Below are 15,381 nucleotides of genomic sequence, written 5' to 3'. Positions count from 1 at the left end.
GGCTGGAGCAAGGGGAGGGGCCGGGGCCAGGCGCAAAGAAAGGGAACATTCTTTAGGGTGCTTCCATAGAGGAGTCGTCCTGCGGAGATGCTGCTCCCCCAGCCTCTGGCTCCTCTCTGCCGACTCTGACCACGGAATGGGGTACAGCCACCCCAGCTCAGCCCGCCTGACTGCCCACAAAGACCCTTCTCTTCCTCTTATTGTCAGAACTGTACGCTAACTCTTACAGAGAAATAGATGGGGGCTGTTCCCCCTCTGTCTTACCCAATAGAATCTCATAATTAAACTGTAAAATGTTCCAGGTCGTCAACCTGGCAACATCTGTATCCGTGCTTGAAGTGCAGTGAAGCAAACAGTGAAACCTATAGGTACTACTTATATTTCATCCTTTCCAGATTCTGAGCCACCTTAGCTCACAGGTACTTGCTTTCCTTTAAGATGACCCAGCTCCCCAGTAAAAGAAGGTGGTTTAGGTAGAACAACTGGCGTGCCACTGGCCTAAAACATGTTATTTGCATTTCGCAGGACCTTCAGGTGACTAGTGACACCCAGGTCAGTACGTTCCCCGCCCTCCCAGGAGTGCCTCTTCCAGAGAAGCAGTGATCTTCCTGAAGGTGGGAGGTTTGGGGTGGTCCGGCATTCCTCCAGGACTGAAGGCCACACATTTCTGCATAAAGCAGTCTCCCCCATCTGAGAACGCTCCATCTACCCAGATCCTGGCTTTTCCAGGCAAGGAGGAAACAGCAGGTCAAAACGGACCTGTAGAGAATGACCCCAAAGAAGTCAGTGTAACAGGTTGAAAGCTGTCCCTAGTCAAAGCCCCAGTGACAAAACAGTGGCCATGGTCCTGACCTGCGAACTCTCTTTTGTGGGCTCTAGCCACTTCCTCTCTGCTTTGCCCTTCGGTAAAGGTTTGTTTTCAGAGCCCAGCCTGAAGACTCCCGTGGCAACTCCTCAGGGCCCCAGCTCACCCTTCTCTGCAGGTAACTATAGTCTGACTGAGAGCTCTGATTTCAAATTCCTCACACTGGGGAAAAATGCCAATTGTACTTGGAAAAACAGCAGTTGAAATCTTAGGTCTTAAGGACAACTTAACCACTTCTACACGCACGGACACATTTCAGATTCTAAGACAAAATCTAAGAAGGGGACTCATATTTGATTAATTGAATCCACAGCTTTAGAAAAAAGGAAATTATGCAGCATCAAAAACAGATGCCTAGTACGCATTTTCTCTGTGGTGAGGTTTGGTTTTTCAGTTAGCCAGTTTTTCTCTGGCTGATTTCATCATTTTGAAACATCAGTCTTGGACCACAGGAAGCAAAAAATGATTAAGAATCGGTTCAAATTCCTTTTCCTTTCCCCTTGGGATACGAAGGCATTGACAGAAGGAATAAAATAATGGTAACTACAGTATCTGAGGTCTGATAACAGTTTTCTGACCTATCTAGGGAATAGGAAATAAGGTGGATTACATAGCCCCACCCAGGTGGGACCCAGAGGGATCCCGCCTCGGTGGGGCTATGTGAGCTGTTTATTTTGGAAATACTAGAAGAGTAACCATTTTTGCCAGGAACATTCCTTGGAACATTAGCGAGGATTGGAGAATGCTTAACATTAAATAAAACACTTGTTTATAAAGCATTTCATTATTTATATAGGGTGAACTCTGCTCCTTAGATGAATGATAATGTGTGAAAATGATTTAAACTTATTACAAAGAGAGACATCATGTAACTCGAGAGATGTTATTATATGCCTGTGTCATAGAGAGAAGGAAACCATTTTGGGGTGGGGTGGGGAGAACTAACTGGATTATTCACTGATATGCCTAGAAGTCCAATTAGTTAAAAAGAATGGCCATAAGACATGTGACCATTTTACAGATAACTAGCACTGAGGAATTATGTGCGTATGGTCACACATGATTTAGGAAGGTATTCCAGCTCTCCTGAATTATGCAAACCCAACTTCACTGACGTCCACACTCAATGGAAGTTTTTTTTCCCCCCAGTTAACATTAGTTAATTTTAGATCAACTCCGTACACCGGGGTAAATAGTCCTTTTCCTGGCAATAATAATGTAAACTGGACTCTATTCCTGCAGTTGGAAAAATAATCTCAACAGCTCCGATTGTATTTAGAAAATCAATATTTTATATCCTGGGAACTCATGAGACGAAAAGATGATGGTATTTATAGATACTTTAAAACAAACAACGACCAATTTCAGTGCAAACAGTGCCACATTTTTCTGTATTTACACTTCACACAGCAGTATCCCCAGGGAAGCTTACACTTGCGGGCAGAGTCAGAACTTTAGTCAATGTGAAGAATCCCTGCGGCCAGGATCTGCTGGGTGTGGGCACCAGGCCTTCCAGTCTCAGACCAGGCCTCAGAGCATGTCAGGAGTTTTTCCTCCCAAAGAATGCGGTCTGCAAACAGTTGCTGTTATTATTATACTGAGACTGGAGCACTTCCTGTAAGCGCTACTTGCATGAAAATCCTCAGGATTTTTTTAAAAAGTTAAACACTACTATCATCCCTATTTTACAGATCAGAAAACATCAGTGAGACAAATTTTGGGAAGTTCAAGAATCTTGCCCGAGTCACCTACTCAGTAACTGGCGGCGCCAGGCGGGGGAGACGTCAGAGCAGCAGTTCTAAAGCGAAGGCTCGAGAACCAGGCCTGGCTTCTGGATAGGTTTGTTTGGCACACAAATTATTTTAAAATTTTAGAATAAAATGTCAACGTTTTAAAACTGGAAAATTTTAGATATAAATATGCTTTCTCTGGAAGATCTAGCAATGCTGCCTGTAAATTCTGGAGCTGAGTAACAACTGCTTCTTTGACAGGCGACCAGCTTGCCAAGGTCCTGACTGGGTCAGCTTCACTCATTTATATTCCCTTCCCAGGCCCTGAGGCCTTGCAACTGTACCAGCACCCTTCCTCTCTTTAACCTCTAGACATGCCTGTGTATTAGGCTGGCCCTTCCCTTCCTACCTGCCTCTAGGCATAGGGCACAACTGGAGACTGATAAATGATAACTATCCCAGACATGAAACCTTGAAGTCCTTCCCTTTGTTTTGGTTTCTTGAAGTTCATTCACACACCAACAATGGGGGAAAAATGAGGGGAAAAAAAAAGCATTACGCGTGAGATTGACAATAACTTTTATAAAACTAGGTGAACTGTGGTATACTCTCCCAGCTAGAAAATCCTTCTAGTTTTGTTCAACTTTAATACTTTTAACATTTTACTTTTTGCTTTAATTCATAAAGTCAGACTGTGTATGCATTTTAAAGTATGTGAATTTAACGTGAAAAGTTGCATTTTGTCTTTATTGGCATTTATTTATCTAATAGTGAGTTCAAGTATTTTTTCATACGTTCATTGGCCATTTGTATTTCTTTTCCTTTGAATCACCTCTTCGTATTTTTTGTCTATATTTCTATTAGGTGACCTTTTCTTATTTTTTTATTGATTTACAAGAAGATTTCTGGAAATTAAGGGAATTAATTCCTGGTCATGTGAATTGCATAGTTTCTTCCGTATTTGTCCATGTCATTTAATTTGGTTAATATTTTCTTGGTCATACAGAACTTGCTCACTTCTATGTAGTAATTTTAAAGAAACTAAAATTCTGGGTTTGGGGAACACTGGCAAAGGTCCTTCCGATCCCAAGATTTTTTTTTTAAATACCCATACATCCAGAACGTTTTAGATTTAGTTTTTACATTAAATCTTTGATCCACCTGTGATGCACTTTTTTCTGTAAAGAGTGGGATAGGGGATCTAGTTTATCATATTTCAAGTGGCTTGCCTATTACTTTATTTATTCATTATAATTTAATTTATTTATTTTTGGCTGTGTTGGGTCTTCGTTGCTGCATGCGGGCTTTCTCTAGTTGTGGCGAGCAGGGGCTACTCTTCGTTGCGGTGTGCGGGCTTCTCATTGCAGTGGCTTCTCTTGTTGCGGAGCACCGGCTCTAGGTACACGGGCTTCATTAGTTGCAGTGCATGGGCTTAATTGCTCTGCGGCATGTGGGATCTTCCCAGGCCAGGGCTTGAACCCGTGTCCTCTGCATTAGCAGGTGGTTTCTTAAACACTGCGCCACCAGGGAAGTCCCCTATTACTTTATTATTATTTACACAGTGAATCGTATTTTAAACAGTGACTTGAAATGCCACCTTAAACATTTATCTAATGCCCTTGTATACTGGGATCTCTTTTGGGAATATTTATTCTAATTTTTTGTTCATCCATTTATTGTGCCAATACTAATTATTGTAATATTGTATTTTAATATATAAGAATATTTAACCCCTTGTAACTCTTTACTGTCAGAATTTTACAGTTTTTTTCAGGTTTATTTTATTCCAGGTAAACCTGGTATCATTTTGTCACATTTCAAATATATACAGTTAGTATTTTAGTTGTGAATAACTTAAATTTATGTTTTAGTAGAGGAAAATTTGACATGTTTAAGATACTGTATTCCTATCTAAAAATAAAGTTTCTCTCTATTTTTTCAGGTATTTTTGGTATCACTCGGGTTTTAAAATGTCAAGATTTCAAATACTTTATATTTTGTTCATGTTATAAATGGAAAATTATTGTATATTATTTCGCTAACTTTTTATTTATACAGGAAAGTTATGGGTTCTCTATTTCATCTTTTTAATAAGCCAGTCTTCTTACTGAATTCTTCCATTGCTTCTAATAGTTTTCTGTTGACTAGGCTTAATGTTCCAGATCATACAATCATATGATTAGCAAAGAACTGAAAATACGTAGTTTAGTCCAAAAAAATTTATTACACTGAGAAAGCAGAAGCAATCGCAGTGAATGTTCATTAAGCTCCCACTATAATATTTGTGCCATATCCCCTGCCAGCATCTGTACTCAAATACAGATGTTTCCCTCCCTCCTGATACTGGTTCCAAGACCACTCCCTCCCCTTTGATCCCATCTTCTCCCTTCTAACAAGAAGACTGTTGCGGCAATCTCACTTCTTTCTCATCCATTTTTCCTCTACTGAGTTGTTTCCATCTCCCTGTAAACATGTCATTATTCTCTGATCTTAAAATGGAACAAATTTCTCCTAACTTACTTCTTATAGTTTATTCCATTCCTCTGTTCCTCTTTATAGTGAAACTCCTGAGTTTCCTGCACGCTTCCTCTCCAACTCCCTTCTCCAGTCTCACTTCCATTTCAGAGGGTTTTTTGCCTCCACTATTTCACTGAAAAGCTGTGGTTGGGGTCATAGAAGACCTGCATGTTGCTAAATCCAGTGGTCAGTTCTCAGTCCTCATTTTAACTCACTTACCCTCAAGTGTCTTCCAGGAACCCAAATCTCACTTTTCTTCCCACCTCACTGGTGTTTCCTTTTTACTCTTTTTGGTGGGCTCCTCCACGTTTTCCAAACTTTTCACACTGGAGCATCCCAGCACTTGGTGCTCTTTATCTCTCCTCACACCCTTGGTGAACTCATGGAGTCTCAAGCCTTTGAGGACCATCTAGAGGCTGATGATTCGGTCTAGGTCTGTCTCTTGAATTCCAACCACTGCTTAACGTTGAGTACGCATCTCAAACCTAACCTATCCCTAAGGAAACCATTGACCTAACTAGCCCTCCTTCCCCCAGTTCTGTTCCTCAGAGTTTTCACTTTCCCAATTATCCACAATCTAATAAGTCCTCATCACTTCTAACCTCCTAACTGGTCTCTCAGCTTCCACCCTGATCCCCTACAGCAGTTATAATTTGATCTTGTCACTCCTTTGTCCCCCAACACTCCAATGGCTTCTCAATTCCCCCAGCACAAAAAGCCAAAGCCCATACGATGCCTACAAGGTCCTCTGCACCCTGGGCCCCTGTTACCTGTCTGACCTCTCTCGCCTTGCTCACTCCACTCCAGCCGTTGGGCTTACTGAACAGACCAGGTAGGAGCCCACCTGGGAGTCTTTGCCCTTGCCTCCCCCTGAGCCTGGAACTCTATCCTTCCATGTCCACATGGCTCACTCCTTCAAACGTAACCTGAGGAAGGCTTCCTTGGCCACCCTGTTTAGAACTGCAAATCCGCCCAGCCTTGCCTTTATCTACCTGCCTTATGGGTATTTCACCTATAGCTCTTATCATCTTCTAACTTAGCATATAATAATGCACCTTAATTTTATATTACTATCTGTCTCTCCCAAACATAATCCCTTGAAGATGGAATATATAGATATACAGATACAGATAGATGCTGCCCATGCTCTTTCACTCTATCACATAGAATAGTGGCTGGCACATAGTAGTTTCTCAATAAACTTTTGCTTAATTTTTTTTTTTTTTAAATTTTGGCTGGACTACACGGCTCACGAGATCTTAGTTTCCTGACCAGGGGTTGAACCCATGCACTCAGCAATGAAAGCACAGAGTCCTAACTACTGGACCACCAGAGAATACCCGCACAGTTGCTTAATTTTTGTGTAAGATAATAATAATTCTAATTTGTATAGATTAAAAAAGAACAAAATCAAAATATTAGACAATAATAGTATGCATGGTGCATGGGAAGAAATCTGAGTGAATGTGTTCTAAGTTTCTTGTATAGAGCTGGAAGCAGATTAAGATATTAACTTAGAATTTATTAGGTATGCATGATTAAAAAGTAGAGGAAAAAGACAAAGAAAAGCATTCAACCACTTATAAACAAAGGTTGAAAAGGAGAAAGAAGAATAGAAAGAACAGGACAAAAACAGAAAACAAAAAATAAGAATAAAAGTTCAAACATATCAATAATCACAATACATTTAAATGGACTAAACCTGCCCTTCAGAAGTCAGAGGTTTCCTGACTACATATGTTTAAAACCAACAAAATATAGCTAAATGTTCTTTATAAGAAACAAATTTAAAATATAAGGACCCAGAAAGGGTGAAATCAAAGGAAAATTAAAAGACATATGAGGCAAATAGTACCCAAAAATAGCTCTAGTCATCTAAAACAAAAATCACTATTAGGGAACGTTAAGGTCATCACACGATAGTAAAAAGGTTCAATTCACCTGGAATATACGACAAGTCTGAAGTTGTGGGCACTAAATAAAGAGTCTATCTGAAAAGTAGAATATAGGAGAAATAAAGGAGAAATATAAGAGTGTCATAGGATATCTTCATCCATGACCTATGTTTAAATATTTTTTAAAATGATGTACTTGATAGATTTTGGTAATTATTTTCATTTTCTTTTCTTTTCCTATGCTGCAATTTTCAGGTGTCTGCATTCAAATAATTCTTACAAAACCTATTTGAAAACCTATGCCAGACTGTGCAAAGCAGGTATGTACATAAGAACGTATCATTCCCCAGCTGTCCCCTTTACGTGTCGCGTGCTCAGAGGCCAGACCGGCCACGTGCAGAGATGCAGCGTCCATGGCTGCGCCTCACCTGGATGTGCAGCTGCTTGTCGTGCAGCGCTCTCTGCAGCTCCAGGAGGCTCTCCTTGAGGGTTCTCAGCTTCACCGACAGCTGCTCCGCCTCGTCCTTTGTGTGAGCCTTGCCCTCCAGCAGCAGGTTTTCATTGTGGACTGAGAGCTCCGATAAGGCCACCACCTTCTGTTCTATTTCCACCAGCATGTTCTGGAACAACAGAAATAAGGCTGAAATTCACAAACCCTGCCAGTCTCTGCAAAGACCGTGTCTCACAGCGAAACCCAACACTTTACTAGTCTTTCACCAAAAGATCATGCCTCCAGGTTGGTTTGTTTTTTTTAACCTAGTTTTCTTACAACCTTCAAGAATGGTACGTAGATTCTAAAACTTCTTTGAGCTTCCTAATTTTTCTCTTAAGATTAGATATTACATAATGAAAAACATATGGAAAGCACATTTTATACAGCCAACAGATAAGTAGAAAAGACCGTTCCTTAGTGTTATCCCATTATTATGATTATTTTACTATTTTAGTGTTAGACTGTTATGCTTGTGACTAATAATAGTAAAGACATCACATGATGAGCCCTTTTTGTGTCAATTTGAAGAGGACTCTCTCTTTCAAAACATTTTTCTTTGGGTTGATTTTTTTCCCAGATTGATGCTTTTTTTACTTGATTTTTATTATTTTTGTCTTTTATATAACATATTTTTAACCTCACATTTCTGAAAGTTTTCCTAAGAATTTTACTTTCACTTTCTGTGGCAACTCTCTAGTGCTGCAAGGTTTTCTTCTTCTAAAATGGAAGCTAAATCCAGAAAAGAAGTGAAAGTAGTCTCCCCTCTTCCAAAGTACGATTTAAAACAAAACCCAAAAAAGAAAAATAACTAAAATAATCAAGCAAAACAAACAACCATATTATTTTCTACAAAAACTGTTCTGTTTTTATATTCCTTAACTCTGAACTCTTTGAAATGCACTTTCTAATTTATACTCAATTAGACATTAATAAGAAAAGCTATTTTATTTCCCTGTACAAAATCGGAATTACTACCATCCACTTCTAGGACTGAACGTATGATCCTAAAACCTAGAACTAAGTGGGAAAGTGAAATATTTCATGAAGTGGGGCTTAAAGGACGATTTCCTGAGGACTATGTTTGTGGAGCTAATATCATTCTGTGCAGGACTGTCTCTTCCATCAGGCACAGCTGACACAGTGCCGAGAGCCCATAACACTTCCGGGGACACAAGAAAATGTCTTAATTTTAGGTTCTTTTAAAATCAGAAAAAAAAAAATGAAGATAATAACAATTAATATATAATGATACCACCCCAGGTTATATTAGTCTCTGTACCAAAGCAATTGTAAAATCAAATATAATTTTTAGTATTTTTACAGAGGAAGAGGCCCATGGAAGCAAAGTACCTAGGGCCCCCAAAGTCATAATGGGGCCCTAATTCCACGTGATAGCCACACTTATAATTATACAACTGGCTTAAATTAGGCTTGAATCAATTGACTGAGGAACTGCTGTGTACCTGTGTGATTCCACATGCTTTGAGTTTTAAAAAATACCATTTCAATACTTTGGAAAAGTCCTGAAATATATTATCTCAACCATGGACTTTATGCATAACTATAAAAATAGAGACATCCAAAAGGGAGAGATGGGCGTAATGACGAAACATAATTTTGAAATGCTAGTGCATGGGTAATTTCGAGTGCTAGAAGGGAATGCTAAAAATACATGTCTCTTCAGAAAAGGAACTTCAGAAAAGATGATAGAAAGAATAGAAAATACTTGCACATGGCTCTCTACTCTCCACCATCAAGGCAGAGATGCTTCGAATACACATAAATAAGTTGTCCAAAGAATTTAAAAATCCAAATTATAATAACATGACAAAAAAATCTCAAATCATAAAAGGGATGACCAGAATGACATATGAAGTATTAAGAAAAGAAGCGGCATTCATAATTAATGGCTTGTGCCTATTTCCTCCGATTCCAAATGGGAGAAATATGAAGTTGTGCATATGGGTATTTAACCTTGCAGATCAGGCTGGGTTTTCTAGAGACTTGCTAGTTAGTTAAAACGTACTTCACCCATGTGTAAAGTCTACTATGCTGATAATCTCTGAAATTCTATGATTGGTACATGGGAGTTTATCATCTATTCTCTATGCTTATCTGTGTGCTTGAAAGTTTCCATAATGAAGAGGCAAGAAAATAATCTTACAATAAAAACCTTGATGCCATTACCCCTTACCTTAATTTCTAGAGACCTCACATCGAGGAAGGAAATTCTCTCCTCCAGAGGACAACCTTCCCGTGTTCAATCTGTCTGCCTATAACTGACAATTTTGCCCAGTTTTCCACATAATGTTTCTGAATTAGAACCAAAATTGCAACAGGCCACCTAGAGACAGCTCCTGTTGTGTTTATCCACAGTCCGATTCACTGATACTCATTCTTCTCGTTGGGTACTTACATTCCTCATTAGCCACCCAAATAGATACCATACGTGTTTTGGCATCTATAGTCTTTAAGAATGGTCCTTCAGGAAGCTGAAAATGTTCTAAAGAGTAGATACTCTTGGTAAAATTTTTCAAAAGATGAAGTCCAAGCCTGGATTTCATTTAAGCTTTAATAAGGTATTGTTTTTCTACTCTCTAAATGTATAAAGTATACGGGCTGTGAAAACTCATACAACCATACCAAGCTTTGTTACCATTATGTCTTCTGTAGTTAAAAAATGTGCCTTGTGACGTTGGCATATTCCCTCAAGAACATTTTTGTACCTGGCAGTCCACCAGCTGGGCCTCCATGTCCATGGGCTCCTTGGGTGACCCCAGCGCAACGTCCAGAGTGGCCTTAGTGCTCGAGAGCCAGTGGTCCAGCTCATCGGCTTCACAGCGGTACCTCTGCAGGGCCTGCTCCTGTCTCTGTTCCTCCAGCTGATCATTGAACTTCTCCTAATGAATTAAGCAGAATGGAACCTAAATCACTCGAAGGTAAAATCATCAGGATTCAACACAGTACAGCAACGGTTCTCAGGCCTGAGTGCACATCAGAATCACCTGTGAAACTTAAAAAAAGAATGAAACAACCCATGTTTAGGCCACATCACAGACTAGTAAATGAGAATTTGGGAAGGTGAGCCTCAAGATTAGTATTTTATAAAAACTCCTACAATGATTCTTTTTTTTTTAATTAATTAATTAATTTATATTTTTGGCTGCACTGGGTCCACGTTGCTGTGCCTGGGCTTTCTCTAGTTGCAGCGAGCGGGGGCTACTCTTCGTTGTGGCTCACGGGCTTCTCATTGCGGTGGCTTCTCTTTGTTGTGGAGCACGGGCTCTAGGCACGCAGGCTTCAGTAGTTGTAGCACGCGGGCTCACTAGTTGTGGTTCGCGGGCTCTAGAGCGCAGGCTCAGTAGTTGTGGCACACGGGCTTAGTTGCTCCGTGGCATGTGGGATCTTCCTGGACCAGGGCTCGAACCCGCGTCCCCTGCATTGGCAGGTGGATTCTTAACCACTGCGCCACCAGGGAAGTCCCTAAAAACTCCTACAATGATTCTAATGTGTGCCTAGAGTTAAACGTTCTTAAATAATACATCTACAGGACGAGGCAGATAATATGAATGATAGAAACTGGTCAAGGATTAGAACAAAGCAATGGCGTAAGACAGTAGGTAACTTGACTTCAATGTCCAGGAAACTGTAGAGTAGTGGGGTCTATGGAAAACTGAAGAACATATCTGGTCCACCTAAAAGGGCAGCACCATGTAGTTTCAGGTAACTGATCCCCTACAGGAAAGGGTGGTCCAGTGTTATTAGTTTCTTGAGCAAAGGCAAAAAGTCAAAAATTTTGGTTAGATCTCTAAGGATGTTTTAATGATGGCAAATAATTCATTTTTTAAAAAAAATCCAGGCCAATCACTTTATTTCAGAATTCCATGACGGTTTCATAGAGTGACTGGGGACAGTATTAATGAATTAAGAGGTTAATCCTTAAGATACTCTAAGTACTTTACTTTAAAAATTATTTTATTAGTAATCTATTATTATGTTTTTAATTAAAATTTTTATTGAATTGTTTAAAAGAGAGATTAAATAGAGCAGACACGTTGATTCAAAATTTCTCCAAAACCAGAAAATATATGAATACCTAGTCTGACTAATTTTATAACAGGTAAAACTAGAAACAGCCTACATACCCAACAATAGGGGGATGGTTAATTGAATTATGGTATAATCAGCAGCTAAATAAAATAAGTGTATATAATAAATGATTATTTGCCAGAGAAGCTGCTAGACCCTAGAGATACAAGGACACAGACACTTTAAATTATAGGATCAACAATATGAACATCGTGTACGTTCAGGGCCAGGAATGATAAGAGAAAAACAACAACAAAGAAGGAAAATAACTTATTTTTAACACATCTGCTACCGTGACTAAAATTTACCTCTCTATTAAATAATATTAAAGTTAAGTAACATGAGAACCAGAACTGCAAGAATATTTTCATGAATTAATGTGCTTGAATTGGCTAACAGTGACTAAGGATTTATTCTTCACAGTACTGGTAACACTATTCATAAAAATGCTCTTATTTAAACACAGCACACTATCGTGCAAACCTTCTATAATTACTCCTCATAAGACTCCTGTCTACCAAGTATCAGCTTTCCACAGTCTCAGTTTTGCATGCTTGAAATGACTCAGAAAGGGGTGAAAAGACACATTCATGGCTCCACACTGACTCAGGGCTCTATTCACGAGACCCTCCTGGACACACAATACCAGCTTCTGCTGAGTGGGAAACAATAAACATGTCGATCACGTAAGTAGCCCAACATACTTGTCAGCATAACCCTAAGAGTTAATCTGGACCTGAGGGGCACATTCAGAATGGCTGGTTACCTCCAAAAGCTGTCGTTTCCCTGATGCCTTCATCTTGATGGTGGACATTCGCTCTGCTAAGACAGCGAGCGTGGACTGCAAGGGCAGCTGCTCCGAAGGGTCGGACTCTGGGGGGTCAGACACCAGCTCCTCTGCGAGGGCTGACTGCAGCTCACTGATTTCCTCTTGAAGCATGAGAATCTCATCCATCAGTGCCTGCGGGGAAGACTGTGGAATCATACTCGTGTATGTATTTTTTCGCACTGAGGAATCGTGGCACTAGCTGAGTCCCATGTCGTTCGATACTAGTGAAGACACTTCATTTGGAAGTCGTTTAACCGACAAACAGGGGACCTACTAACCTAAGTTTCTAAATGACAGTACCAGACTGAATGTCAGGAAATTTCTGATTTTAAGACCATTTGTATTGGTAACTTAAGTGAATTTGAACTAGTTAATTAATCTTTCTGGTTTTCAACAGGCACATCTGTAATCCGACGGGGGTATGCTCAATGATGTTTGAGTCTCCAATTCTATGTTGAAAATAAAATTCATCACTTTTTTCCTCAACATGATTCTTCCCACTCTAAACTTCCCTGAGTCTGAAACAGCACTGCATTTTAATCACAAACTCACATTATACGAGACAGGAAAAATTTGTCACCTGTTTCTATGCTGTTACCCTCTCCTTATTTTTCTCCTCTCCCCAACTCTAAAATTTGAAGTTTCTCAGGGCTAATTTCCAGGCCCCTTTTCTCTCTTCACAAGCTCTCCCAGGCGATGTCCACTGCCAAGGCTTTAAACCCTTCCTAATGTGGAACACTTAGTAGGAGAATAAAACTTGCCACCCCAAAATGTCTCTGGCATGCAGGTTATTTTGAGCTGAAAACAATCAAGGTCCAAAAGACTCAAGAAAAAACTCTGACCTTCCCTCTAACTACCTAAAGAATCTAGAAAGGGGACCTATTACAGGAATAGAGCTATCATCGAGATATCTGCAAAGAATAGGGCTGGGTGTGGTGAGGGAAACTCTTAAGAGATCAGAGTACACTCAGTGTCCCACTGTCTCTGAATGGCCCAATTAATATTTGTTTACCAAACATTTGCTTTTCCATCTTTATGTGAGTGGCCTTCCTCCTCTTTTAAGTCTCAAACCACTACCCCCAACATCCTCCTGTGTCTTTTGCTGAAGATAGTATTTAAGGCGAGAGTTTCAACCATTTCAGCAAGTTACTCAGTTTTCCTGGGTCTCTCCCACGTTTACATGTTATTAAACTTTTATTTGATTTTCTCTGGTTAATCTGTCTCATGTCAATTGAATTCTTAGACCAGCCAGAAGAACCTAGAAGAGTAGAGGAAAATTTCTGCCTCCCTGACACTTATAAAGGTATATCTCTAACCCAGATATCTGTCCTAAGTTTCAGGCTTGTATATTCAACTTACATATTTCACGGTGTCTCCATCTTATGTAAAAGGCCGCTTCTTCCTCTGTTGTCCCCATCTCAGTAAAAGGTAACACCCTTCTCATTGCTTAAGCTTGAGACCTAGGAGTCATTCACACCTTCTGTCACCATATCCAGCATCAAATCCAACTGCTTTCACCTCCAAAACGTATCTTGTATGTCTCTTCTGCTCCCACCTACGTCACGCAAACTCCTTATCTGAATCGCTCTCATGGTCTACATTCTTGTCTCTCCAAACCCCTCTTCACAGAGTAATTAGAGTGATCTTTTAAAAAGGTAAATCAGATCCTCTCAGTCCCCTGTTTTAAAATACTTAGTGGCTTCTGGCCTGTAAAATAAAATCCAAACTCCTTACTGTAGTCGTGCGGTCTCACCCCTGCCTGCCCCTTGTACCACACTCCCTTCTGGCTTACTACATTCCAGCCTTCTTCAGTTACTCCAGGACCCTCAGCACTTTCTGCCTCAGGGCCTTTGCACATGGTGTTCCCTCAAGCTCTGGAATGCTCTTCTTCCTCTCTGTGAGATGGTTCTCTTCATCCTTGGAGCCTCAGGTTAATTGTCACATCTTCAGAGAGGCCTTTCCTGACTGCTGACTCTAAAAAGAAATCTCTGTTGTTCTCTTTTACCAGCACCCTACTTCCTGCTTAACAGCTATCACAATTATACACTGTTGGTATTTCTCATTTTTTGTATTTTATGATTTGCTCTTTAGCTGGAATCTTGACAGGAGGAATTCTTTTTTGGGATTTGAATGACATGTTAGAAAAACAGGCCCTACCCCTACAGGAGGGGCAATCATGACTCCAAGTAAAGAATCATTGCTTTTATAGTTGCCAATATTTCACAGTTTCCAATATACCCCTACTTGCATAATTCCCACCTATTCCATAGGACTGTAGGCTGCGCTGTAAGCCCAGTGCCTCCTCAGAATGGGCTCTTAATAGATATAAAACAACAAAAATGCTCTTCTTTCCCTAATATCAGTTGTCATCCTGTCCAACTGCTGTTTAAGTAAACTATTATATTGAAATCATTATATACATCTAGAAAAGTGCAGACTATAAGTGTACAGTTCTATGAATTTTCACAAACTGCACATACCTGGGCTCCTGGCACCCAGATCAAGAAACAGAACATTCCCAGGACTCCGCAAGCCCCCTGGACTGCATCCCTTTCTTTCCAGAGATCACCATGGTGCTGGCTTGCAAATGTCATAGATCACTGCTGCCTGTTTTCGAGCTCTACAGAAATGGAATCATTCCTGATGTACTGTTCTGTGTCTGGCTTCTTTCACTCCCTCCAAGACTGTGACTGTTGCATGTAAAAAGAGCTGACCCTTTTTATCGCTGCATTGTATTCCACTGTCACCTGGTTTGTGGGTCTTGTCCATTTAAGCCTTTCTAGTAGGTTCATAGTGGTATCTCATTGCAGCTTTAATTTGCATTTCCCTGACGGTTAATTAGACTAAGCACTTTTCCCTATGCTTTTTTGGCCACGTGGAGATCGTCTTTTGTGACCACCTGCTAAAAATCTTTAGCCATTTTCTATTGGAGTCTTTCCTTTTCTTATTGATGCATGGACTTG

At 40.1% G+C, this 15,381-nt stretch overlaps 1 protein-coding gene across 1 annotated transcript in view; it reads right to left on the bottom strand.

Annotated features, from left to right (window-relative positions):
• Positions 1-15,381, bottom strand: part of SYNE1 (spectrin repeat containing nuclear envelope protein 1) — a 456,320-nt gene that overhangs the window by 142,450 nt on the left and 298,489 nt on the right. The window contains exons 94-96 of the mRNA XM_060168000.1: positions 12,356-12,550; positions 10,227-10,400; positions 7,436-7,627 (exon numbers count right to left, since the gene is read on the bottom strand). Of these exons, the coding sequence (XP_060023983.1) occupies positions 7,436-7,627; positions 10,227-10,400; positions 12,356-12,550 (561 nt within the window). The remainder of the gene's footprint in view (positions 1-7,435; positions 7,628-10,226; positions 10,401-12,355; positions 12,551-15,381) is intronic.

Source organism: Lagenorhynchus albirostris, chromosome 12, assembly GCF_949774975.1.
Source record: "Lagenorhynchus albirostris chromosome 12, mLagAlb1.1, whole genome shotgun sequence".
Taxonomy (NCBI): Eukaryota; Metazoa; Chordata; class Mammalia; order Artiodactyla; family Delphinidae; genus Lagenorhynchus; species Lagenorhynchus albirostris.
The sequence above is the reverse complement of the archived record's forward strand: the minus strand, read 5'-3'. Positions and strand labels throughout refer to the sequence as shown.